At 41.7% G+C, this 25,728-nt stretch overlaps 1 protein-coding gene across 3 annotated transcripts in view; it reads left to right on the forward strand.

The window, feature by feature from the left end:
* The window catches only part of FAT4 (FAT atypical cadherin 4), a 229,742-nt gene that overhangs the window by 173,469 nt on the left and 30,545 nt on the right, over positions 1-25,728 (forward strand). For all 3 annotated transcript variants that reach the window (XM_039540118.1, XM_039540120.1, XM_039540119.1), the window contains 2 exons: positions 19,368-19,472; positions 22,009-22,316. In XM_039540118.1, the coding sequence (XP_039396052.1) occupies positions 19,368-19,472; positions 22,009-22,316 (413 nt within the window). The remainder of the gene's footprint in view (positions 1-19,367; positions 19,473-22,008; positions 22,317-25,728) is intronic.

Genomic DNA, 25,728 nt, shown 5'->3' on the forward strand with positions numbered 1-25,728 from the left:
TGTTTTTAAAGGGCAGAAAAAATAACTTACTAGTAACTTTCATTCTTCTTTGAGTGATTGCTCATGTCCATTCAACTTAGGTTTGTGTGCTCTCCACATGCACCGCTGCTGGAAGTTTTTCCCTCAGTATCTGTAGGGGACCAAGTCTGGCGCCCCATGGAGTAGCGTGCATATGCTGCAGCATATAGGGTGCCGCCGGCCCCCTCCACCCTCAGTTCCTTCTTGCCACCAGTGACAGTGCATGGAACTGTTGCTGCTTCAGCTAGCGCTGTTACTTCTCGTTCGTTCTAACCCTCTTGTATATTATTGTCTATAGTTGCCCTCTAGTTTTAATTTCCCTATTTGTTAGTTAGAGACTTAGTAGGTCCCAAACAGGACTTCGCCTCGGGATGGGGCATGCCCCGGTCCCCAGGATTTAAGCCCTGTGATCGCTGTAAAAGGTCTATGCCCATTAGTGAGCCACAAAACAGTTGTTTATGGTGCTTGGGTGAAGGTAACATTAGTGATAAATGCAGAATCTGCAAGTTCTTCAAGCCCAGGATGAAGAAGGAGCATGACATTCACTTGAAGTGCTCCTTATGTAGTCTGCCCTTACCCCTATTCGGCGCCAAGCAGTGCCACCCCTTCCATGGTTTTAGACAAGAAGCCCAGGAAGACAGGGCAAAGAAGGGAAAGGACAAGTCTGGGGTGGACCAAGGCCCTGTCTTGGGCGCCTCTCCACCCCCCTCGGGATCTCAGGCCCCAGCTCAGGTCGAGCAGTGTAGCCTAGGCTGCTGTCCCACCAACTACCCCGGATAGCGAGGAGGTTCTCGTCAGCTCTGGGTGCCATCCATGCCAGAGGCCCTGCAAGCAGTGCAAAAGATTATGTCCCTCCCAGTGCTGCCCACTCTGGGCCCTGCGGGGTCCTGGTCACGGGGTAGACCCGCATTAGGACCACCACAGTCTCCACCTCTACGGCAGCGCTCCCTGTCATGGGGAACGTCCCACCAACAGTTGCCCTTTCGCAGCCAACACGTTTCTGACCGTGATAGGCAGAAGCTTCGCAGCCCCATCTGGTCTCCGGATCTTGGACAAGGGCAGAGAGGCTTGAGTCGCAGCTTGCCAGTGACCAGGCGCAGACCTGTGGAGGCACGCATGCCCTCTGGCAGGAGTTGCAGAGTCAGCACCCAGAATCAACGTGGTACCTGTACCGCTCCAGGGACATGTCAAGGGACTCTGTCTCTGGGACTTCTGCATCAGCCACAGAATCCATCTAGATGTATGTCACCCTCCGGGTGCCAGGAACATACTAGCAGATCACTTAAGCAGGGACTTCTCCTCTCATCACGAGTGGGTGCTCCACCTGGAGGTAGCCGGCTTGATCTTCCAGAGGTGGGAAACTCCCCAAGTGGATTTGTTCACCACCAGGCAGAACAGGAGGTACCACAGGTTCTGCTCCAGATGGGGTCTGGGCAAGTGCTCCATCTCCGACGCCTTCCTCCTGCTGTGGGCAGGAAGCTTGATGTAGGCGTTCCCTCTGATTCCACTCATCAGCAAGGTCCTAGCAAAAATCCAAAGGGACAAGGCGCAGGTTATCATGATCTCCCCAGCATGGCTGCACTAACATTGGTTTGGCATGCTGTTGAGCTTGGTAGCATTTCCACCGTGGCCCCTGCTGGACTGACCAGACCTGCTGTCACGCGACCACAGTCGCCTCTTGCACCCCAACCTCACATCTCTCCATGTGTGGATGCTGCTTGGCTGAACCCTAAAGAATGGACCTGTTCTGAGGAGGTCCAGCAGGTCCTCCTGGGGAGTAGAAAACCCTCAACTAGACAGACCTACCTGGCAAAGTGGACAAGGTTTTCCCAATGGACAGCCGAACAAGGCATCTGCCCTTTGCATTCTTTGGTGCAGTCGATCGTAGACTGCCTGCTTCATTTGAGGAACCAGGGCCTGGCACACTCCCCTATCGAGGTGCATCTGGCGGTCATCTCTGCCTTTTATCCGCCCATCTAGGGGCAGACGGTGTTCTTCCATGACATGACAGTCAGGTTCCATAGAGGTCTCGAGAGACTTTTTCCTCAAGTTCAATCCACAGTCCCTCAGTGGTATCTCAACTTGGTTCTGTCCAGGCTCACGGGCCCATCCTTTGAGCCATTGGCCTCGTGCTCCCTGACTCACCTATCATGGAAGGTAGCTTTCCTGGTGGTGGTGATGTCAGCTAGGCGAGTTTCCAAGCTGCGTGCCTTGACCCACAATTTACAATTAATCCCTGCTTAGAAGTAGGAAAACCTCACTGTCTTTCAGATGCAATCAATAAACTTGGAGTAACCCTAGGAAAACAACAGAGGAGTTCAAAATATTCTTTTTCCGACAGAGGAATGGGAGTCCAACTCATTTGATAGCATGACATTTAATACTCCTGGGGGAATTCTACACCAAAAAAAAATGTGCACAATATTTTAAAATTCTGCATATTTGTCAAAATAATGCAATATAATAATGCTGATTTCAATTATTTAGGTAATTTATTTAAACTACAATACAATGGATGGACAGTGGGAGTGGGGAGCATTGGAGAAAATCCCCAAACTCCATTGCCTAATAGTAATGTAGCTAGGTTTGACCCTTTATTTCTAGTTATAAGTCAATAAATATATGCTCAGTGTCACATCATAGGCAACTGAAGAGCAACGGGAGGGCTGAGGAATCAAACTCACAATTTATATTGGCTACTGACCATCTCCAGAAAGGTCAGTAGCAAACAGTTCATGGAGTATATTTTGATACAATTTTTTTCAGCCAAAAATTTAGACCCATTCTAATCACAAAGCAGCATAAGCATTTTTAAGGCCATACTGTCCTTTAAACCACTCTGGCAATGTAAAGGAGCCTTAAAACTTTTACACCTGTTTTATACACAAAGTCACAAAGTCAATGGGAACAATTAACTAAGCAAGCAGGCGGCTACGTTCTGCTCCGCCTGAGGGGACAGCCTGCACCACACCTACCTCCTCAGACACACCCTGAAGCCCTGCTCCGCCACACCGAGCATGCTGCAAAAGTGAGTGAGAGGGACAGTTTGTGTGTGTGTGTGTGTGTGTGTGTGTGTCTCATGCACAACTGCCCACATTTCACACAGCCCCGGTGATTTACGCCTCTGGTGGCTGCTCTGAGCACTCAAACTGACCTGCCTGTGCTGCCGGGGAGGGGTGCATGACTGCTCTTGCAGCTTCCCTTTACTCCCCCACCAGAAGTCATTTTTCTTCAGGGAAGCAAAGAAATCAGTGGGGGACATGAATTCTGCATACGTGCAGTAATGCAGAATTCCCCCAGGAGTAATTTAAAGTCTATGTAAGTACATCCTAACCAATACTTATGGCTACTTTCTCCAGACATAATAAAAGGAAAACTAAGAAAACATAAATGAAAAGATTTACTTCAGGGTTTCAATAGGTCTTTTTCAGAGACTATTACTATGAATTAGTGTGATTGGGGGCCCTATAATATCAACAGTGGATCTGAAAATTCACTATAAGAGCCTGCAAAGTTGAAACTGGATTCTCTGTATGCTTTCCTATATTACCTAACCTGCCCTTTACTGAAATATAATTATCATTGCTTGTTATGTATTCATTTTGTGGCCCAAAATCTTCAGTCAGAATCAGGGCACCTTTGTACTAGGCACTGTACAAACAACCCTACCTTGTGGAGTTTACAGTCTGAGATATGATAAGAGATGACAAAACATTCAGGTAGATTGGTGGTTCTTATGTTAGGGGGTTGCTCAGCTCTTTGAAATTATTTCACTGTTACCGGGCTCCTGCTCCCCTCCTGCTACTGACCCAGAGAGTCTCTTCCTACTCTGCCCTCTGTGGTTTCTGTGCCCAGTATGACTGCTGGACATGAAGGGTAGCTGCTGGGGCTGTGTGCCCATTGCAACTTACATGTAGGCTGCAGGAATGGATGCTAGCCCTGAGCCTTACTTCCTGTCACTCTACTGCTCATCCCCTCTGAGGTGGTGCTGGGGCTTCTGTGCCCTAAATAGCTGGAGAGAGAGTGGGAAGACATTTGTTAAGTTAGGGTCAGCGTGGTATTAAAATTTGCTTTTGTTTGCTCTACCGGGCTAATACAAAGACTGATTTGTAAATAATAAAGTGAGCTTAGTTTGTTTTTTAAAAAAGTCAGTTATGTACAAAAGAAAAGAAAAACAGCTCTGACAGCTAACACATGTTCAACACAAGAAGTTTCTTGATACAAAAGACATTGACGTGATCCTTTGAGTGAACCCCATCAGGAAACTGCAGAGCCTCAGGTCACTAGCAATTATTGTTAATTGACTAGAGGTTCTAATTAAGTTAATGATCCAGGATTTTATTTCACATTGAATTAGTATATCAGATTATTTTGCCAGAAAGCATGGCAGAATAATTCTAGGCACCCATCCTCTATAACGCTTTAAGTCATTAACTGCAGTGGTTAAAAGGGAACATGTTTGCTGGTACCCGTCAGCAGAACACTGTGTTTGGCTTTAGCAGGATACTGTAACGTCAGCCTATAGCTTGTAGTTGAAGTTAATGAAAAACGCAGGAAACATTTGTGGGACTAATGTCATATTGTAATGTCCAACCCTTATCAAATGTAAGTTAAACATGGCATTTGTTCTGGATTGTGACACATACTTGAAAACATAAGAACTTATATTTATGTTAATGACTTATATTTGATGGGTTTTGAGATTTTTCCTATGGTTTGAGCTGGGTTTTCTACTCCTGGTGGCATGCTTGCAGAATTGATGTCCTCCACAGATTTCTTTGCTTCCCTGCAGAAAAAATGACTTTCTGACAGAGAAGCAAAGGGAAGCTGGAAGAGCAGTCACGTGCCCTTCCCCAGCAGTGTGGGTTCATTGTTTCAGGCACCTTGAAGACCCATCAAAAAGATAAATCAGTGCGGGGGGCGGGGGGCTGGGTATGCCCCAATTGGTGCTGGGTCAGACCCCCCAGGACAGGGGAATACCCGGACCTTCCCATACCCAGACCCCCATGCTGAGCTTCACCCCTTCACCCAAAATCTCCCCACTTAGTCTCCCGTAACTCTCCCCACCAAGATCCCCACACCCAGCCCCCCACCTATGGCTCTCCCCAGCCCTACTTGGTCCTGGCTCTGCACCCACTTCCTGCCCCCATCACTCCTCAGCCATGGGGGAATGGGTCACTGTATGGGGAGCTGTTCCTCTGTCCACCCGACCCCTGTCCATCTGGACCCCCACCCATAGCCAGACCCTCCAGCCAAGCGTCACCCTCCCACACACCCAACCCCTCCCCTGGACCCGAACTCCCACCCTGCCGAGCCTCATCTCCTGCATCCAGAGTCCCCCTGCACCCAGAATGCCCCATCAAGTTCCTCCCCTGCATCCAGACCCCCACCCCTGTACCCAGACCACCCCTCAGTGAGTTTCCCGCACTCGAATCCCCACCCTGCTGAGCCCTGGCCTCCCGCACTGGCCCTCCTTGCCACGCCCCCTCGCTCATCCAGATCCTTGCCTAGCCCCTAGCCACTGCATCTGGGTCCCTGCCTTTGCACCCAGACCACTCACCTGCCGAGCCCCACCCCTCTGAATCTGGACCTCCACCTCTGCACCCAGAGCCCCACCCTGACAGGCCTCCACCCCATGCACCTGGATCACCCCAATGTGCCTGCCTCACCTGGACCATGATCCCACTGAGCCCCAACCAGCTGCAACCATACCCCCACCCCACCAAACCCCAATACCTGGAACCCCCGCTGAGCTTGCCGGAACCCCCCACCAAACTCCAGCCCCCTCCACTGAGCCCCAGCTTCACCTGTACCCCACTTCAGAGTCCCATTCTCCCTGCACCTGGAGCCCCTGTAGTGAGCCCCGGTGCATCCAGATCCCCCTGCAGCTAAACCTCCCACTGAGTGGCCTGCACCCAAATTGCCCCTCACAGAACCCTCTCACCGCACACCTTGATGCCCCCACACTAACCCTCCACACCTGGATCCTGCTGAGCTGAGCCTGCCTGCCCATACCCGGTGTGCCTGGAATGGAGGGGCAGGGCCTCATGCTTTTTCTGGGGCAAACCCAGCCCTTGCCATGTGTCAGTGTTGGGTGCAGCCTCACCACCGAGTCCATGTCCCCAGGGGGAACTGCAGGATGATCTCTCACCTTCATGCAGCCAGTGGCTTGTGCGCTGCACTGCCATGCTGGAGCCTCCACATTTATTTATTGACAAATAAAAATTGCAGAATTTTAAAATGTGTGCAGAACTTTTAATTTTTTGGCACAGAAAAAACTACAGGAGTAGTTTTCAAACTATATACTCTACATGGTGCCTTATATGCTGGTTAAAACTATCTGTCAGTACTAATAATTGTAAAACAGAAAATCAGCGAGTTTTCAGATTTGGGAGTTCTAAACTTCATAGATTAACTGACCTTTCAGGAAACACACCATTCTAATTCAAAGATATGAGGAAAAAAGTCAACTGATAGTTCCTTTCTGCTGACAAGCAGTTAGAATTAAATATTACTTAAGTCTCTGAAGACTAAATAGCTGAGACAGAAAAATAAAGATACTAAAGTTTTTAATCAATAAAGCAAAATAACTTTAAAGTTGGAGATCAGTAGGGCAAATTGGATAATTTGCTCACAATTTAAATTTAGCCCTTTTTTTCTGCCTGAAAACTGTTCACAAACATGTCCTGAGTTCTGTAAATGAATTATTCACAAAAATTTGCCACACAGTTTATGCAAGCAAATTTCAGCATATGGATTGTTTGTGAACTGTTGTCCTTGACTATTCACTATTTATTTATGTAGTGAGACTGGATCACCTAATTCACATGGTGTAGTATGCATGTATGTGATTATTTTATTGCCAACATACCAATATAGAAATGGGGGAAAGGGTTGTAGGATTAATCCTGTTTCCCTTAAACATGCTTTTCCAAAAAAAAAGAAAGAAATAAAAAATATTTGACTAAAGACAGCTATACTGATTTAACAAAGAGAGCACAAAGTTGTATCTTCATGAATATACTCTCTGTGTGCCTAAGTGAAAGAAGAAGCCAAGATACTTTTGTCCAGCCCCCTACCCATAAGGAGATGAGTAATTCCATTTTAAATGCTAGGTAGAAAGAGCTAGTGCACCATATGTATAGTTTTAATGGCTGCTCTCAAAATAAAAATACTGTACCTCATAATTGAATTTGCATTCACCATCAAGAGACACCATCTCTGACTTCTTGTGTGTGGATATTAGTGCTTTCTAACACAGGCCTTCTGTTCCCTGTAAATTAGAGTACATGAGTTGTAGATCTTTGTAATAGTGTACTTCAAGACCGAGAGGGTAGACTTACTTTTATTTGATTGATTATGTTTTATCAGCTGCATGTCACTTCATCACACTGTGGAGGCAATTTAGCTCATTCCACGGAATAGCATTATAAAGACAGATTACCTCAGACCAACATCATTAAGGTTTAACCAGTCTGTTATAATTACGTCCATTAATGATGATCTGGTTTTGTTTTGAAAAGAATCAGTTTCTAAAAGGAATATACTTTGTGGCTTCCCATAGTTTGCCTGCCCTGGCCATGAACCCTACATTTCCTATTTTCCAGACCTTATTAGGTTAAAGGAATGTAGATTTGTTAAATTGTTTCAAATTCAAAATTAAATTAACAAAATAATCAGTTTAAAACATGGGCATATTGAGGCATGCAATGTAAACATCCCAAAGTTTAACCCAGCAGCTTTCAGTTGGTACACATAGTTATATTTTCATTAACAAATGGTTTGGTTCTTAGTAATTTAAAATATGATCTATATCATTTGTCTGCAATCTTTCATCCTGAATATAGGAGCTTAACTTGATCTTGTCAATATTAATTAACTCTGTCCCTAATTAATCAGTCTCTGTGGGAGTTTTTGTCAGTGGCATAAAGATCATTTTTTCTTCTTCCCATGCAGAGCTGGCCCACAACATTTTGGCACGTGAGGCGGGGAGCTCAAATGACGCTCCCATGCCCCTCGCTTGGGCCAAAACTTTGAAAGGTCTCAATTCTGCCTTATTCGTGTTCTACTCCTCTCATGGATTTGCTCTGATACCTACCCCAATAAAGGAGAACTAACAACTTAAAATGCCTTGCTCAAAAATTTTAAGTAACACTTAACTTTCAAATGCCTGAACAGCAAATGTAACTTTTCTTGTCTGCTTAGTAAACACTGACATTTTTGTCTGTTCAAATAATCAAAGTGGTGCTTTCCGTGCCTTCTTGGTTGCAAAGATTTGAACTGCTTCCTGCTGAAGGTCCACAGTCTGGGCCAGCTCATGCTCTATTCAGATGGTTGCAAGGCCGACCAGCCTCTCCTGCATCATTGTGGAATGTAGATGTGTTTTTATTAACTTCAGCTTGGAGAAGCTGTGTTCTTCACTGGCAACTGTTACAGGAAGTGTTAGAAGTATGGGCAGAGCAACAAAAGCATTTGGAATGAGGGTGATCATCTTATTTGTGCACATATATTCCAGAACAGCCTTTGGAGTTGACCCTGCTGAAATGTACCTTGAAAGGGCTTTCAGTTCATCACCTAAATCACTCGCATCAATATAATGCATGTCATCATGTGTCAACACTGTCTTGGGCACACCACAAGATCCATTGTCTACAGCCAAGCACTGAGGTACAACCGCATCTGCTCTAACCCCACAGACAGAGACCAACACCTACAAAATCTCCACCAAGCATTCTCAAAACTACAGTACCCGCACAAGGAAATAAGGAGACAGATCAACAGAGCCAGACGTGTACCCAGAAGCCTCCTACTGCAAGACAAACCCAAGAAAGAAACCAACAGGACTCCACTGGCCATCACATACAGTCCCCAGCTAAAACCCCTCCAGCGCATCATCAGGGATCTACAACCCATCCTGGAGAATGATCCCACACTTTCACAAGCCTTGGGTGGCAGGCCAGTCCTCGCCCACAGACAACCTGCCAACCTGAAGCATATTCTCACCAGCAACTGCACACCGCACCATAGTAACTCTAGCTCAGGAACCAACCCATGCAACAAACCTCGATGCCAACTCTGCCCACATATCTACACCAGCAACACCATCACAGGACCTAACCAGATCAGCCACACCATCACCAGTTCATTCACCTGCACGTCCACCAATGTAATATATGCCATCATATGCCAGCAATGCCCCTCTGCTATGTACATCGGCCAAACTGGACAGTCTCTAAGGAAAAGGATAAATGGACACAAATCAGATATTAGGAATGGCAATATACAAAAACCTGTAGGAGAACACTTCAACCTCCCTGGCCACACAATAGCAGATCTTAAGGTGGCCATCCTGCAGCAAAAAAACTTCAGGACCAGACTTCAAAGAGAAACTGCTGAGCTCCAGTTCATCTGCAAATTTGACACCATCAGCTCAGGATTAAACAAAGACTGTGAATGGCTTGCCAATTACAGAACCAGTTTCTCCTCCCTTGGTTTTCACACCTCAACTGCTAGAACAGGGTCCCATCCTCCCTGATTGAACTAACCTCGTTATCTCTAGCTTGCTTCTTGCTTGCATATATAAACCTGCCCCTGGAAATTTCCACCACTTGCATCCGAAGAAGTGGGTATTCACCCATGAAAGCTCATGCTGCAAAACGTCTGTTAGTTTATAAGGTGCCACAGGATTCTTTGTTGCTTTTACAGATCCAGACTAACACGGCTACCCCTCTGATACTTAACACTGTCTCTAGTGCCCTGCATTCCTGGTGTAGGTCTTCTTCAGGTATAGTGAGGAGTTTGGGAATATCATACAACATCCCAAATATACTGCTGCATGAAAATGTATTGCACAATCTAGCACCTGATAAAAAATTCACTTTGAATTGTTGTCTGGGGTCTCTTATGGGATTATCCCGTGCCCCATAATCAAAATGTCACCTTCTTCGGTGACTCTTGTATTCTTGAATGGGTGAGAAAATACCTTCAGTGAGAAGTTTCTCTGCGAACTTCTGTGCACTCTTCAGAACGTTTTGAAATCCCTCTTCTGACCGGTAAGACTGTAGGTATGACTTTGCTTTGTCCAGTTGTTCCATTGCTCCAGATATATCAAGGTCAACACCTTGGAGTCTCTTACTTACAACATTTATTTCAAACAGAATGTCTTGCCACAACACTATGTATGTTTCTAGTGATTCTATTTCCCTCTGCCACTGTTCTCCCATGAACAGTTCCTGTCGTAGTATTATCCTCTATAATGGCAATTATGGCACCATCTGTCTTCCCAATCTAGTGTTTGATAGGCTTTATCGCCTCCACTCGACTTTCCCATCGTGTGGCACTCAGTGGTTTCAGTGTCAGAGAGGATGTACCCAGATGTTGCTTCAAAATTTGCCATCGATGAGTTGCTGCAGAATAAAATACATAGATGCTTTGAATGACATAAAAAAATTCAGCAACCACACTAGAAGCTGATGCTACATCACTGACCACCAAGTTCAATGAATGAGAACTGCATGGCACAAAAAAAAAAGCTCGAGGGTTTAACTCTCGGATCCATGTCTGCATTCCTCTGTTCTTTTCTCTTATGTTGGCACCATTATCATAGCCCTGACCTCTCATGTCTGCTGTTGCAATTCCCATATCTTCCAGCTTTTTAAGAAGCACATTTGTCATGCCAGCTCCTGTAGTATTAACAGTGTCAATAAATTGTAGAAAATGCTCTCTGGCAGTCACCATTGCAGGGACATTTTCACTAGGTTCTGTTGTTACAAAATGCACCATTAAAGTCATTTGTTCCATATGGCTGATGTCAGGTGTGCAGTCCAGAATAACAGAGTAATATCTTGCTGACTTCAGATCTGACACAATCTTCTGTTTGACTTTTGTTGCCAGTAATTGTATGATCTCATTTTGAATTGTTTTTCCAAAGTAATGGTGTGTGTACATTTCTTGGGTGGTGACTCTTCTTAGATGCTCCTGAAGTACAGCATCAAACTCAGCCATCAGCTCCACAATTTTAAGGAAGTTTCAATTGTTTGGCGCATACAGCTGACCCGAAGTGCCATGCAGTGCTAGGTTTTGGGTAGCAAGCATTCTCGCAGTGGCAATGAGCCTTTTCAGAACATTTTGCCAGTAAAGAAACTCTGATGCAATCTTCTCTTGATGCTGATCATCTATGGTGGCCTTTAACCGTAGTCTCATCTCAAGCTCTTTCCATCTATGGAATGCGCTCTGGTGATTTCCTGCCTTCTCAAGGCATGCCAGACTTCTAGCCAGATTTGTTCAATTCTTTTTTTCCTATAGAACCCAGTGTGGCTGGAACATTAGTCTGGAAGAGTTTGCAACAAAAACAGTATGCTGCATTCTGGGTTTATGAGTACATAAGCTATGGCCTCTCCCCTTTTTCACCATTGGGGATTTCATGCCAGTAATGTGTTGGATGGAAACTTCTATTTTCATTGTCTTTGGGGAACATGAAGTTTTTCACTTGCTGTGGCCCATGCAGTACAAGGAAATCCCTCAGGCTACTGCTCAAGTGGGTCCACAGTCATGGATCATCTAGACTTAAGGAACTAAACTTAGCAGCAGCTGTTCCTTGCGCCTCCACCACGGTCTTCTCAGATCTACACTTTTCTTCAGAAATGTGCATGGTTACATCCATTTGAGATGGAGATATGGATGCTGCAGTTGCTGCCAGGTCACCAGCACTCTGACTAACTGGATGATCAGGCATCTCCTCACCACTCACATCCCCACTGGGGCCGGAAGGCTCACCATAAATGTTTGTGTCTATGTATGTCAGGAGAGCTCCTTCCTGCTTAGATAGAAAAGCTTCCTTTGCTTGCTTTCTTTTTCTGAATGCTGCCCCAGAGGGGCGTTTTCTTCTTTCACTCATGACTGCTGTTCTGTGCCAGCTATAGTGGCTCTTAACACTCAGTTGAAGGGGACAAATAAGCAGGCTCATAGCAGGACCTGAGTGCGGGAAAATATCAGTGTCTTAAGGGCCTAACTGGCTTCTATTATTTCAGTTGACTGCCTGTTCTCCTCAAGAGGGTTCAGGGAAGCAGCAGGAAACAAGAAGCTCCCTGAGAAGCTGGTGTTAATCAGTCTAGACTCCTGGAGGTGCTAGAGAGGTACATAAGAGGCTCCTCCTCCTCTCTCTCCCTGCAGCTCTTGCTGCTTTCTGTTATTCCCTCTGACCTTTTCTCCTGCCTACCTGTTATGTCTCTTGTGCCCTCCTTCCTCCAGCACAGCACTCCACCATCTCTGTGCATTTAGAGCAGAGAATACATATGCACCAGCAGCAGACACAATTTTCTACACTCTGTGTCCTAGTGGCACCCTCCCACAAACACAGAGTCTGGCACCTGAGGTGACCACTTCAGTTCACCTCATGGTAAGGCCAGCCCTGTTCCCATGCCCAAATCAGGAAGGAATCCACCATCCTGACAAACTTTATCCTCCACTGAACAGAGGTATTACAGAGGGTGGAAGATGGAGAGTGAGCTGTCCCCTGAGCTGCAATGTCCACACTCTTTTCACTGTGCTCGTTTGAGCCCTGCTAGTGTGAGTCTACCTGTAAAGGTTCACATTCGTTGATGGCAAACAGAGATAGGTGCCTCCCTGGAGCCCAAACTTAGATGCCTACTTCTGTGGGCAGGGGGAAGGGGTCTAGCACCCCCCCACACCTCCATCAGTGTCTCACATTGGCTAGCTTAGGCAGTTCCCCGCCTAGCATGCTCCGGGGCGTTGTGGCTCTCATTCTAAGACACTTGAGTCCCTTCCGTGGAGCACACCATAGGTGTCTAACTATCTTTGTGGATCCAGGCCTAAGTGCTCATCCTGACAAACCTCCTCTGATTCATCAGCAGGCAGATGTCAGGAAGTCAGTGATATGCAGGGACTCAGCTGCTGAGCTTAATTGTCTGAGGGACTGGGTGCTAGGTGTGAGAGGGCATGGATAAGTGGGGAGGTATAAAAGTTAGTAGCAAGGACTGAGGAGCAGAGCTCTCAAGTGGGGCAGGACAGCACAGCTCTGTGCTAAACCTGTGGATCCTGCTGCCTACACTAGTTTCTCAGCCCCAATATCCAGCCCAGCTCCCTTATTCCCACCACAAATCACTGTCCATTTTCCCTTTATTTTTATGATGATTTAATTTAATTTAAAAATTGTTATAAAAATGAACATTATAAAAATGAGCTCAAAGATATCTTTCTGTTGGTTACTTGGGATCAGGGCTGGCTCCAGACACCAGCTCAGCAAGCAGGTGCTTGGGGTGGCCAAGGAGAAGGGGCGGCACATCAGGCTCTTCGGCGGCAATTCGGCGGCAGGTCCCTCGGTCCCTCTCGGAGGGAAGGACCAGCCACCAAATTGCCGCTGAAGAAGAAAGCGGCACGGTGGAGCTGCCACTGATCACAATCGCAGCTTTTTTGCTTTTTTTTTCCCCCTGCCGCTTCAGGCAGCAAAAACCCTGGAGCCGGCCCTGCCTGGGATGACATGGAGTCTGGGCTCTAGAAGGGAAGAAGTTGAGGCTGAGAAGGGGAACGTAGATGAGGTGTTTAAAGACAATTATTTAGTGCCTTTTTAGGTGTATTTTGAAAGAAGGTGCATTCCAGCAATTTTAACTGAAAGCTAACAAAGGTTTTTTGTGTGTGTGGGAATATCTACTAGCCTGACATACTGCATCAGCCACTCGATGCAGCTATATGCCCCACGAATATTAAGACTTGGCATACCTGAGCCACCCTGGATTATCATTGCCTGATTCTTTCCTTTCCTCACATTTGATAAACCTGAAGCACTCAAACATATGGAAACAAAATTAATTTCTATATCTCATCAAAATAAAGATGAGTGTTTGGCTATGAGATTCACAGTAATCCAAATCTGTGAAAATGAAATCTTAAAGATGAATTTCCCATAGTACTGAAAAGTTAATAATCATTTGGCGATATGTTTAACTCCAGGTCATACTTTACCTAAGCAAATCAATGTGTTCATTCATCAAAACATTACTATTTGACACACATGTTATTAATCTTAGAGCAGTGAAACTTTGTGAAAAATGCCCTGAGGAGTGTGTTTAGAAAACCCCAAACTTGCCAAACTTGTGAGTTTAATTAAATTCATCGGAAGCATCTCTAAGTAAAACAATGGAAGTAAGCACTTAAGGCCAGATTGAGAATCGGTTACTCACATTGGTGAGCAGTGTTTCACCCAAGTAATCCCACTGGAGTGAATGGAATTAATCAGGTAATTAACTGCTCAGCAATATGAGGAAGGAGTTCACAGTCTGTCCTTTACTGATGTCTGTGTTCATTCTCTGATCATGGAAAACAGTTCTGTTTTAGTCTCTGCAGAAAAAACAACTGAATCTCTGAATACAAATCCATTTTATCCCAAACAGAACAGGAAAACAACAGTAAATTTGCAAACTTTTCCCACCAAACCCAGATTCATATGCGAGAATTTACATGTAGCAGACACCTCACTGCAGATGTAATTCATATACAGTTAAACCATTATATTAAAACTCAAACTAGCATACCGGTAATTTACATTAATCAGATGTTAAAAGATGTAATAAACTATCACAGCCCTAGGCCTACCTCAGTAAGCAGATGGGAGAGATAAACATGCTATGTTTTCTAAGAATAGTTTTGTTACTAAAGCTGGAAAGCTAGTGTTTATGTGCTGAGATTTCTGCCATAGAAATAGGTAACCTTCAAACACCTTCCAAGAGCCATCTTTTTTATTTTATTTTTTTTAACCTATCTGCTAGAGAAATATCCTCTCCCAGCTACCAAATTTCTCCCCAGAATTACAGAATTGTCTGACTGTCAGGATGGAAAAATATTCGGTTCTGGAGAAGGGATACGTTTAAGGTTTAATATCTCATGAACCATCACAAGTAAAAATATGCCAGAGAGCAGAGAATCTATACTTTCTGCTGAGAAAAGAACATTTTATTCTTGGCTTGGTGTATTTTGTTCCGAACACTAACATTGTGATACCTTGGCTTATGGAAAAGCTATTTTAAATCATTTTGGAGGTCTCTAACATGTATTATTTTTTCTCTCTCACTGAGTCTCTGTAGTTGGATTCATAGAGCTATGGCAGTTTGGCTTTACAGAGAGAGAGCTACTGACATGGTATCGATAAAGGGCTCAGTTCCACTCCTATTGAACTAAATACCAAAATCTGTTGATTTTATAGATCTGTATGTAGGCATGTCTCTTAGTTCTGTTTTGTTTTTTTACTTCCTATCTCTTGCTCTGTTTTTAATCTCTGACGAGAGCTTGTCTCTCACTGCCTGGTTACCAGATTTTCTTAAAGGCCTTCTTATCAAACGAATTTTTGAAAGTGCTTATGTGGAGAATCCTTAAGCTTAAATTGAAATAGCCCTCCTGTGTTCTACTTTTGTTCCCTGATTCTGATTTATAGGGTTCTTGCCTTCTAGAAGAATGTATGTAGCATTGATTTGAAGAGGATAAGTGATCTGTACTGGTTCAAAGACAATTTTGTCAAATCAACACAGTTACTTCAAACATGGAGAGCCATTCCTCTCAAGACTTCAGTGAGCAGCAGAGATAGACTTGGATTTGCTCTTTATTCTTAATAAATGTTAGTTTAAAGAGTACCTCAAGCTAGCGTAATCAAAGGGAACGTCTCCTGTGTCAAAACAGCTAGTAGGAATGTAAACTAACTTACTGGTATCAGCAATTGTTCAAACCATTGTTAAATGTGAAGAAAACATTATTAAAAACGGTAAACATTCGCGTTCTTTAGCTGACTTAGTGGATAATGAGGAAGAAGAAAAAGATGAACATTGAGTTTGCTTTACCTAGGTCATAAAGACTAGCACTATTAGCTTTGAATTTTAGCACTATTAGCTTTGAATTTTGACAACTATTGAGAAATGTCAATGAGTCAAGTTTATTATTTCTACCCCACATATTATCTCCTACTTGAACACAATCAAAGATCAATATTTCTAGGATACTATTTTTCATGATTTAAAGAAAATAGGTATATCTAAGATCAGAAAGATTAAACTCCCTCTTGCTCATAAGAAGAAAAAAAATTAAAAAATTAAAATACTCTCCCCCCCCCCACCAAAAAGTATGATCAGATACAGGCATTGGACCTGCTTCCAGTACCTTTGGTGAAGTTAAGAGTTTAATATTAACCAAAAAAACTTTTTTCCCAGCACTTTCTTGCCATATTGCTGGTGCTGACTGATTTAGACAGCCTGTGCAGGATAAGTGGCTGAACACTTCTTTTTCATTTAATTTTATATGTATAACCCCTCACCAAAAGTACTGCAAACAGGCAGACACATGTTGCAAAATTTCTAGGATGCTAAACAAGTTAGCACAGTACAACCCTAGTTTTCTAAATGGATTTAAGGATATTCAAAATACTCAGAAATGTAAGATCCTGACCAAGGAAAGAGTACTGCATACTACACGTTACCATCATGGGACATGAGTGGCCTTCACGTAACTAGAGCTTTGGTTTTCTCGAAGTCAAATACCCAAGATTATGCTAATTAAACATTCAATTTGTTGCACCTACAGGATAATAAGGTTATAAGGAATAGCCAGCATGGATTTTTCAAAAACAAAACATGCCAAACAAACCTGATATCCTTCATTGACAGGGTTACTGGCCTGTCAATAGGAGGGAAGCAGTAGACATGATATATCTTTATTTTAGTAAGGTATTTGACTCAGTCCCACAGGACATTCTCATAAGAAAACTAGGGAAATATGCTGTAGATCAGTGGTTCTCAAAGCCGGTCTGCCGCTTGTTCAGGGAAAGCCCCGGGGGCCGGGCCAGTTTGTTTACTTGCCGCGTCCGCAGGTTTGGCCGATCACAGCTCCCACTGGCTGCGGTTCGCCGCTCCAGGCCAATAGGGGCTGCGGGAAGGGCGGCCAGCACCTGGAGCGGCGAACCGCAGCCAGTGGGAGCCACGATCGGCCAAACTGGCAGACACTGCAGGTAAACAAACCGGCCTGGCCCACCAAGGGCTTTCCCTGAACAAGTGGTGGACTGGCTTGGAGAACCACTTCTGTAGATGACATTACTATACTGTGGCTGCTGAAAAAGTAGTTATCACTGGTTCACTGTCAGACTGGGAGGATGTATCTGGGTTAGTCCTGGGTACGGTACTATTTAATATATTTATTAATTACCTGGATAATAGAGTGGAGAGTATGCTTATAAAATTTGTGGATGACATCAAGCTGGCAGGGGTTGTAAGCACTTTGGAGGACAGGATTAGAATTCAAAACAATCTTTGCAAATTAGAGAATTGGTCTGAAATCAACAGAAATTTTTATAGATATAATTCTATAAAGACAAGTGCAAAGTACTTCACTCTGGAAGGAAAAATCATATGCACAACTACAAAATGGGGAATAACTGGCTAGGAGGTAGTACCGCTGAAACACACACATTGAATATGAGTCAACAATGTGATGCAGTTGCAAAAAAGGCTAATATTCTGGAGTGTATTAACAAGATTGTCATATGTAAGACACAAGAGGTAACTGTCCTACTCCATGTGGAATTGGTCACTCCCCAGCTGAAGTACTGTGTCCAATTCTGGGTGCCACAGTCGAGGAAAGATGTGGATAAATTGGAGAGAGTCCAGAGGACAGCAACAAAAGGTTTAGAAAACTTGACCTATGAGGAAAGGTTAAAAAATGGGCATGTTTTGTCCTGAGAAAAGAAGACTGAGGGAGGACCTGATAACAGTCTTCAAATATGTTAAGGGCTGTTATAAACACGATGAATCAGTTGGTCCCCATGTCCACTGAAGGTAGGAAAAGAATTAGTGGGTTTAATCTGCAGCAAGGGAGATTTAAATTAGATATTAGGAAGAACTTTCTAAGGATAGTTAAGTTCTGGAAGAGGTTTCCAAGGGAGATTGTGGAATTCCCATCATTGAAGGTTTTTAAGGTCAGGTTAGAAAAATACCTGTCAGGAAAGATTTAGGTTTACTTGGTCCTACCTCAGCGCAGAGGGGGTGGGGATGGACTTGATGATTTTTAGAAGTTCCTTCCAGCTCTATATTTCTATTATTCCATGCAGTATTCTAACAATGTTTAATATTTGTGTTGTGGTAAAAGTGAGACAGTTATCTGTAGTGTAATAAGTAGTACTTATAAGCAGAATGCCAGCTGCCTAGCCATTTCCAAGTATTTTGTAGGCAAAATGGTACAGGTGAGTTGTAAAGAGAGATTTGAATAAGGTTAATTGGCTTTGCAGATTTGTCAGGGTGTCATGAGAAAAATATAAAAGTGATTGTTGGAATTTTGACTAATTAGCAATAAAGGCTGGTATCACTAAGAGGCAGGTGTCAACATGTGTAAACTGTATAAGATAATAGGGTGCAGCTAAGCCATGAATGGGATTAAAAATGAAGACAAGTAGTTTGTGGTTGATGCAGTGGAAAAGGAAGAACCAGTGGAGGGATGCAAGGACGGAGGTGATGGATTGGGAAAATGGGGTTTATTCAGGCACCACTATGGTATCTGAGCACCTCAGAGAAGAGAACTCTAGTTTATTATTTCGATTAGGGACATGGTTATGGTTTACATGTGAACAGCATTTTAGTTTGGCACTCCTGTACATACTTGTGATAGCTTTTATAGTTTCTCTTCTTGCTATTATTCTTTCATTTATGTACAAAGTCTGCAAAAATACTTACTTGTCGTTTAGGCTTGTTGAAATGAATTATAGGCCGTCAGTTTATTCTCTAGTGAATAATATTTAGCACATGTGACAGTGTCTGTTCAGAAGAGAACTGGCTCTAAAGTAACATGCTTTAGCTCCAGAGGACTGTGGTCCCTCCAATTCAGGATGGAGCTTATAATTGATGGGAAAATATACAAAAAATAACTTATAATGTAAACCTGCTACAGTCATACTCATTCAAGTTAGGCTTTCTTTATCCTTGATTCCCATCACCCTGATGAGTTCAGTGCACTTAAAAAAATATGGATAACAGTACTTCCCATCTATATATTTGATGCTCTCAGTGCACTTTACAAACATCAACTTATTAAGCCTCAAAACACACTTGTAAGGTAATAACTTGAGACACTAAGCGGTTAAGTAAATTTCCCAACGTCACACAGTAAATCTGTAGCAAAGCCGGGAATAGAATCTCAGTCTTGACCCCCAATCCTGTGACTGATCCATGGGATCTTTCTTCCTTTCTAAGGCACAGTTGGAAAATATATTCAAGGTTCATAAGCTTGTTGGCCTAATGTAAGACCCGTGTTGAAACTGACATGAAAACTCTAACATGGAAGTTCATTTGGTTACCTGATTGCAGGGAAAACATGTGAATCTGCTGTCAATTACTGTGAATGCAACCCCTGTTTCAATGGAGGGTCCTGTCAAAGTGGAGTGGAAGGATATTATTGCCACTGTCCATTTGGTGAGTTGCTGTTGGGGTTTTTTTTGTTAACATTTCATAGATATACTGACTTCTTCAGGTTCACTTAAATAAAACCTATATTTATTTATGTCAATTTCAATTTACCAAAATAAATCACGTGCATATCCCAAATCATTAGGGTCCCATGACATACAGTTAAAATACAGTCCAGTTAAGAGAAAAAAGCATCTATTTAAGAAATCCTTAGTAATTTATATCACTTTCTGTTTCTTCTACACAAGAACAAAAGGGAAGGGAGGAGATTTTTCCTGGTGTACACTTATGGCCAGATGTTTATTGGTCCTTGAGAGTGTGTGTGTGTACACATACACGCGTGCAAGATGCCTCCCGCTTTGTATGCCCAGCTCACAATCACAGCTGCCTTCCTACACCCTACCCCCTCTTCACACAGCCCACAACGGGCCAGGCTGCTTGGGTTGCAACTGGTCACTCATCACTTCCTGCACAATCCATCACTGAACTCCCCTGGATTGTTTGGGTTCCATGCTGCCCCCACTTTTTGGATTCCTTAAAGCTACAGTTTTTTCTTATTTTCCTTTGGAGTATTTTACTGGTGTTCCAGAAGAGAGGGGAAGACATTTCTCAGATGAAAAGCCCAAAAATATTCTGAGAGCTAGGTTGTGCAGCCCTTATTTGCATTGGTGAGCACTTCCTTACACAAGGACTCCCATTGAGTGCAGGTCACACCACTGAGTTCTGAATAACTATACATTTATAGTAGGTGTAAAGATTGTGAATTATATATTGTAAGTTCCACAATCAAGTTCTGTTGGTCCACACACTAATAATTTGCAAAGAAGGCATCATATTTTGTTTTCTAGCTATAGAAACAGAGTTTCTGTTGTATTTCAACGTTCTTACAAAGTAATCACATTTGCAGTCACAACTCCTCAAAAATATGCAGGCAAGGAATCAGTAAACGTAATTAACTCTTCTGTTCATGAGCAACATAATCTCAGATATTGAATATGGCACTTATTTTTATAATGATTAGACCTTGCTAAAAAGCATTAGAAAAGATGTGGAAAGATCAAAACACATTACTGTATCATTCCACACTAATCCCAGCCTATTCTGTTTATTGTTTACTATTAAAACTTTGCAGTGTTTCTAGACCTAAATTCTAAGAATAAAACCAGGAATTCATACAGTCCTATCAATATATTTTAATAATTACTTGAAGTTAATTATCACTAATTTCTACCAGGAATTGAGCAGCCAGTAATGATACAAAACATAAAAAGGGTAACTTCAGAGATCTTGGTACAGTCACACAAAGCTTGGGTCTGAACTCAGATCCATTGTGGATTGTCTTTGTTCATGTAGAAAAGAATGATTTTAAATAAAACAAATTAAACAGAAAAAGAAAAAAGCTGAAAAAATAAACAAATATTTTACAAGGCAGCCAAAAGAGTAACCCTATCTTAGAAAAAAAAATTCAGAACACATTTTTAACTGTTGTGCGAACTTTCATCTGTCTTGCACTTATAATGAATTTCTTATCCTATATTATATCATTTTTCTCAGAGAGTTACTCATTTTCTATATTTATAATCAGATTTCATTATAAATGCATCTACCTTTCAGAGAATAAGATAGAAAAGGAGAAAAGTAATTACACACTTCAATGACATTTGGAAAGAAATGTATGGAGTGCACATACATATTCAGATTAAATAAAATACTGAGAAAATGAAAGGCTTGGATGTTTGTAGCCAGATTATAGCAAAGAAAAAATATGCACATCCTCATGGACAAGGCTTAGTATATTTTAAGTTTATTGTAGACTTGAACTGTAAGGACTAATAGATAATGTATAGCCAAATTCAAGAAGGAATGGAACAATCACAATTTAATAAGATGCATTCCACCTTGGCTTGAATTTCTCTTCACGTTATTTGACACAAGTCCACAAATATTTGTGGGGTAAATTCTTTGGCTCAGCGTTGCAGTAACAATAAAATTCATTTAAAAAACAAAATGGAAAAACAACCAGCACAAATAAAAACAAACACACAGTTGGTGGGAAGGAGAGAGGAGAAAAATGAAGCTGCATCAACTAGTTAGCTATAAATCAATCTCAGGTTATACAAGCGAAATGGGAAACAGAATGGAAAGTGAACATCTATATTTATATGTTCAGTAACAAATACATCCCCATATCTGGATTAAAATATATTACGTCCATTGATACCTATATTTGACACAATCTCAACTCAAAAGTTTTTTCAAAACCCCTCTAGACGTTAACAAAAGTATGCTTTGCTTTTTATCCAGTTGTCTATAACTTCATTTGTTGTTTTGGAATGTATGTACTTTAACAAATAACACTTTGGGCAATAACTGTTTTTTGTCCAAAATGTATATGTTTTTATTTATGGCGTTTTAAGATGCTTTTTAAGAAACTCACGTCATAAACACATCTAAAAGCACTGAACTACCTGCTTTTATGTCCTGGACTTTGATTAAATGGGATAAAAATAATTTGATAACAGACATATGTTTCCTTTTATAGGTGTCTTTGGAAATCATTGTGAATTGAATAGTTATGGATTTGAAGAGTTGTCCTATATGGAGTTTCCCAGTATGGATCCAAATAACAATTATATTTATATAAAGTTTGCAACCATCAAAAGTAATGCCTTAATGCTGTATAACTATGACAACCAGACTGGAGAACGGGCAGAATTCCTGGCTCTGGAAATAACAGAAGAAAGGCTGAGATTCTCCTACAACCTTGGCAGTGGCACGTATAAACTTACCACAATGAAGAAAGTGTCTGATGGCCAGTTTCACACTGTAATTGCCCGGAGGGCTGGAATGGTAAGAAATACTGTACTGAGAATTAAGTAAACGTTCATTCAGTTCCAAGTCACTTTGGCTTCCATGTAAGCACAAATGAACATAAAACCTGGTAAAGTTGTATTCACTAGCTTTACCTCCAGCTTTGGAAAAAAATACTGTAATTTGTATCTTGTCCAAAAGGCTTGAAGAATTATAATAGTTTGCTCAGAATACAAAAAAAAATATCTGAACTTGAAAAAATGGGAACAAGAATACTTAATGAGCTAAAGAGCTATCCAGAAGACTAATTAACTACTGCAGACAATGGGGAAGATTATTAGTGAAGGCTAATTATCTAGTGATACGGGAAGATTATTAGTGAAGTCTAATTATCTAGTGATACTACAGTGGGCCCTAAGAGAGTGAGTGTAGATGCTTCACTTATTTACTGTAGCTACAGTAGAGATGGGCAAATTTCTTGGGATCTTCGAGTTCTGTGAGCTTCTTAAACTTTTAGAGATGTTACAAAACTTGTCCTGCTTCCAATCTTTTTTTTTCTTCTATGATTTAAACCCATGTATTTTCTCAAAGGTGTTCATGATTTTTAAAACAAACATTTTTTAGTTGAAAAGAAGCCTACACAATTAATCAGGGAGAGAAGAACTGCCCAAAAATCTAGCCTAGTGCAAATGGTTGTCTTATACATGGTGCTCTGCCCTTTTCCATTTTTCACCCAGTTTTTTTTTTCAGTGATTTTTTTTTCTTTTTGCCTTTTCTCTGTGTTCTTTTCTTAACAGTATCTCCTAAGCAATGTTCCCTCCATGCCTGAAACTAAAGTCAGTCCATGAGGACAATACCTGGTTGTGGCTCCAAGTTTTGTTTTGCCTTTCAGGCTAAAGGCAGTAGGGGGATAAGGGAACAGCTGTTCTACACAGCATGGCCCCTTCTGAATCCTACAGCTTTCCTACCATTACATGCTGCAGAAATCAGTGCTGCTTGGATACTGCATTATTGTATTATTAAACTCTGTTCCCATGTTCAGGGAGCCTTACTGAAAAGATACAGCATAGACTCTGTGTGGGTCCAATAGAAGTTCAACCACTGAGCCAACCATGCGCCTATTTAGGAGTGATGTGCCTCAAGGCATCCTAAGAGCATTTGGGTGCTGTGGATCTGTGATTCTACACAGTAGAGAGGCTCTGCCATTGGCTCCTTTCTCTGAGAGGAACTTGAGCCTGCAACTGCATTTCTTTTCAACTCAGAGTTGCTGACCCAGTTTTTTCACTTTCATGTATCTTTGTGCTGGAGGTGGATAGTTTGCCCCTAAATTTGATTTTTCTTTTATAAGTGTTTGTAAAGATGTTATTTCTGTGTCTTTCTGAAGGATAATTACACAAGTGGATACTGTTTTGTCTTGGAATATATTAATTTTAGATATTTAACACATTAGGGTCCCTATTTTCAAATATGAATTCTTAACCAGACACATAGGTGTTGATTTAGATATCCAAGTATGGATTTTATTAACTAAATTAACTCAGACTATACATGCTTAAATAAAGAATTATATTCCTAACTATAGGTATACAAGTTAAAAATTTGTAGAAAACAAGCAAGAAAGAACAAACAAACTAGTCAGATCTATAGAAGGAGCTATACTATACATGAAAGGTATATTTTTCTAGAAAATTATCTTTGTGTATGCTTAAAATTAACAGCAAGCCTCAAGAAAGGCTTGATTCTGATACATAGTTTCTGTATTTAAATCGTTCTTAATCACGTCAGCTGTTTACAAACACAAGATGTGAAAAGAATCTCTTTTGTCTTAAGTATTTCTGCTGTAGGAAAAAATATCTCCCACATGTCAAAAAATGTATAAAATAACCTCCCTACAGGATTTCAAATCTGTCATTTCCTACAGTGCAGTGGGATTTTATCGGAAACTGGTAAAATCATTAAGTTGTCAGTTTTGAGATATTACAGAGTGACAGGATAGAAACCCTCATAACTTGAAGAGGTAACTGTAGAGTAATGCTAAAGTAACAAGCAGGAGCATTTGACTAATGTTAGAAAATAAATTGTGTGAACTCAGGTCCAAGCAAAATATGGTCTCAAATATCCAGCCCTTCCGATAGACTTGTAGCTCATCCTTCTTTTCAGAATGTGTACCTCTGTAAATTAGTGGAAATTACATTTATTGAGCTTAGTAAAAACAAAATCTGATCTTTCATTTTTGTTGTTAACGTACTCTTAAAATATGTATATAAACTAGCCAACTAATTTTATGTGCTCTGTGAACTGTTTAATTTATACTCAGCATATAATGTACTTAGGTGCTGCTGGCTCATGTTTCTCAAGAGGAATAGGTTATTCATTATGTATGGAAAGAAATGCAAGATAAGCTTTCATTTTAAAAATAAAACAGAGGCAAGAAATACATAATTTGGACATACTATAGTAAGTGATTTAAATTTGAGAACCATGAATTCAGTATGATGTTTCAGTTCATGATGTGTATTTGGAAATGAAGTGTGGAGATTTTGTAAGAATTTCAACCAGACATTAATGTTAGTGGTGAGCGAACTTAATTGTAAGCAAAAAAAGTCAATATATTACACAAGAATGACACATTAATAGCATTTAGTGTTTGTACAGCTCCTGTAGAGTTACCTAAACATAAACATAGACCAAACTGTTGCCGAACGGTAACATTATATTTAAATTTGCCATAAACTGCTTCTATGAATTTTGCTGTAATATGAAAGCTGAATATATATCCAGAGATTCACATTTATGTTTTGAAAATTTGACTTAAGGAGTAATTAACCTTCCATTTTGTTATGCAGTACATTCCACTTGTCATTAATGGGGAAGTGGCACATTTTTGTATTGCTTCTGCTAAATTGAGAATAAAATAAAAATTTCAGAAGACCCAATTAATTCCCATTAAAATAAGTGGGAGTCATTCGGCTGATTTTATGGACATTAGATTAGAGTGTTAGTGAAGAGGTCATAAATATAACACCATACCTTATTTTAAATTGGAGTTATGAAAACTGATTGATCTAGGTGACTTCATTGTCTGTACAGAAGATGGCTCTGCATTTCTCGCATCTGCAGATATCATTGCCTCCGCAATGACCATTGGATTATCCCACAGAGTTGCTCACTCCACCTATTTTATTGATTCACCTGGGGAAGCTAATGGAACCAGACCTTTTTGAGATGGCTTAGAGGAAGAATGCTCAGAGTACAGCTGACAGACCACTCCATTGATAGCTACTTCGGTAGCACACTGAAATGATCTTTTCTCACTGATTGATAAGGTGGCTCCCAAATGCCCTTTTCCCATACATCAACCTCATAGGTCACGTTAGTATACAAAGTGATTTACAACAAAGGACATGTGAAGAGAGCTAGAGTCCTCATAGTGGAAGTCTCAGACTTTATC

This window comes from Mauremys reevesii, linkage group 5 (assembly GCF_016161935.1).
Source record: "Mauremys reevesii isolate NIE-2019 linkage group 5, ASM1616193v1, whole genome shotgun sequence".
NCBI lineage: Eukaryota > Metazoa > Chordata > Testudines > Geoemydidae > Mauremys > Mauremys reevesii.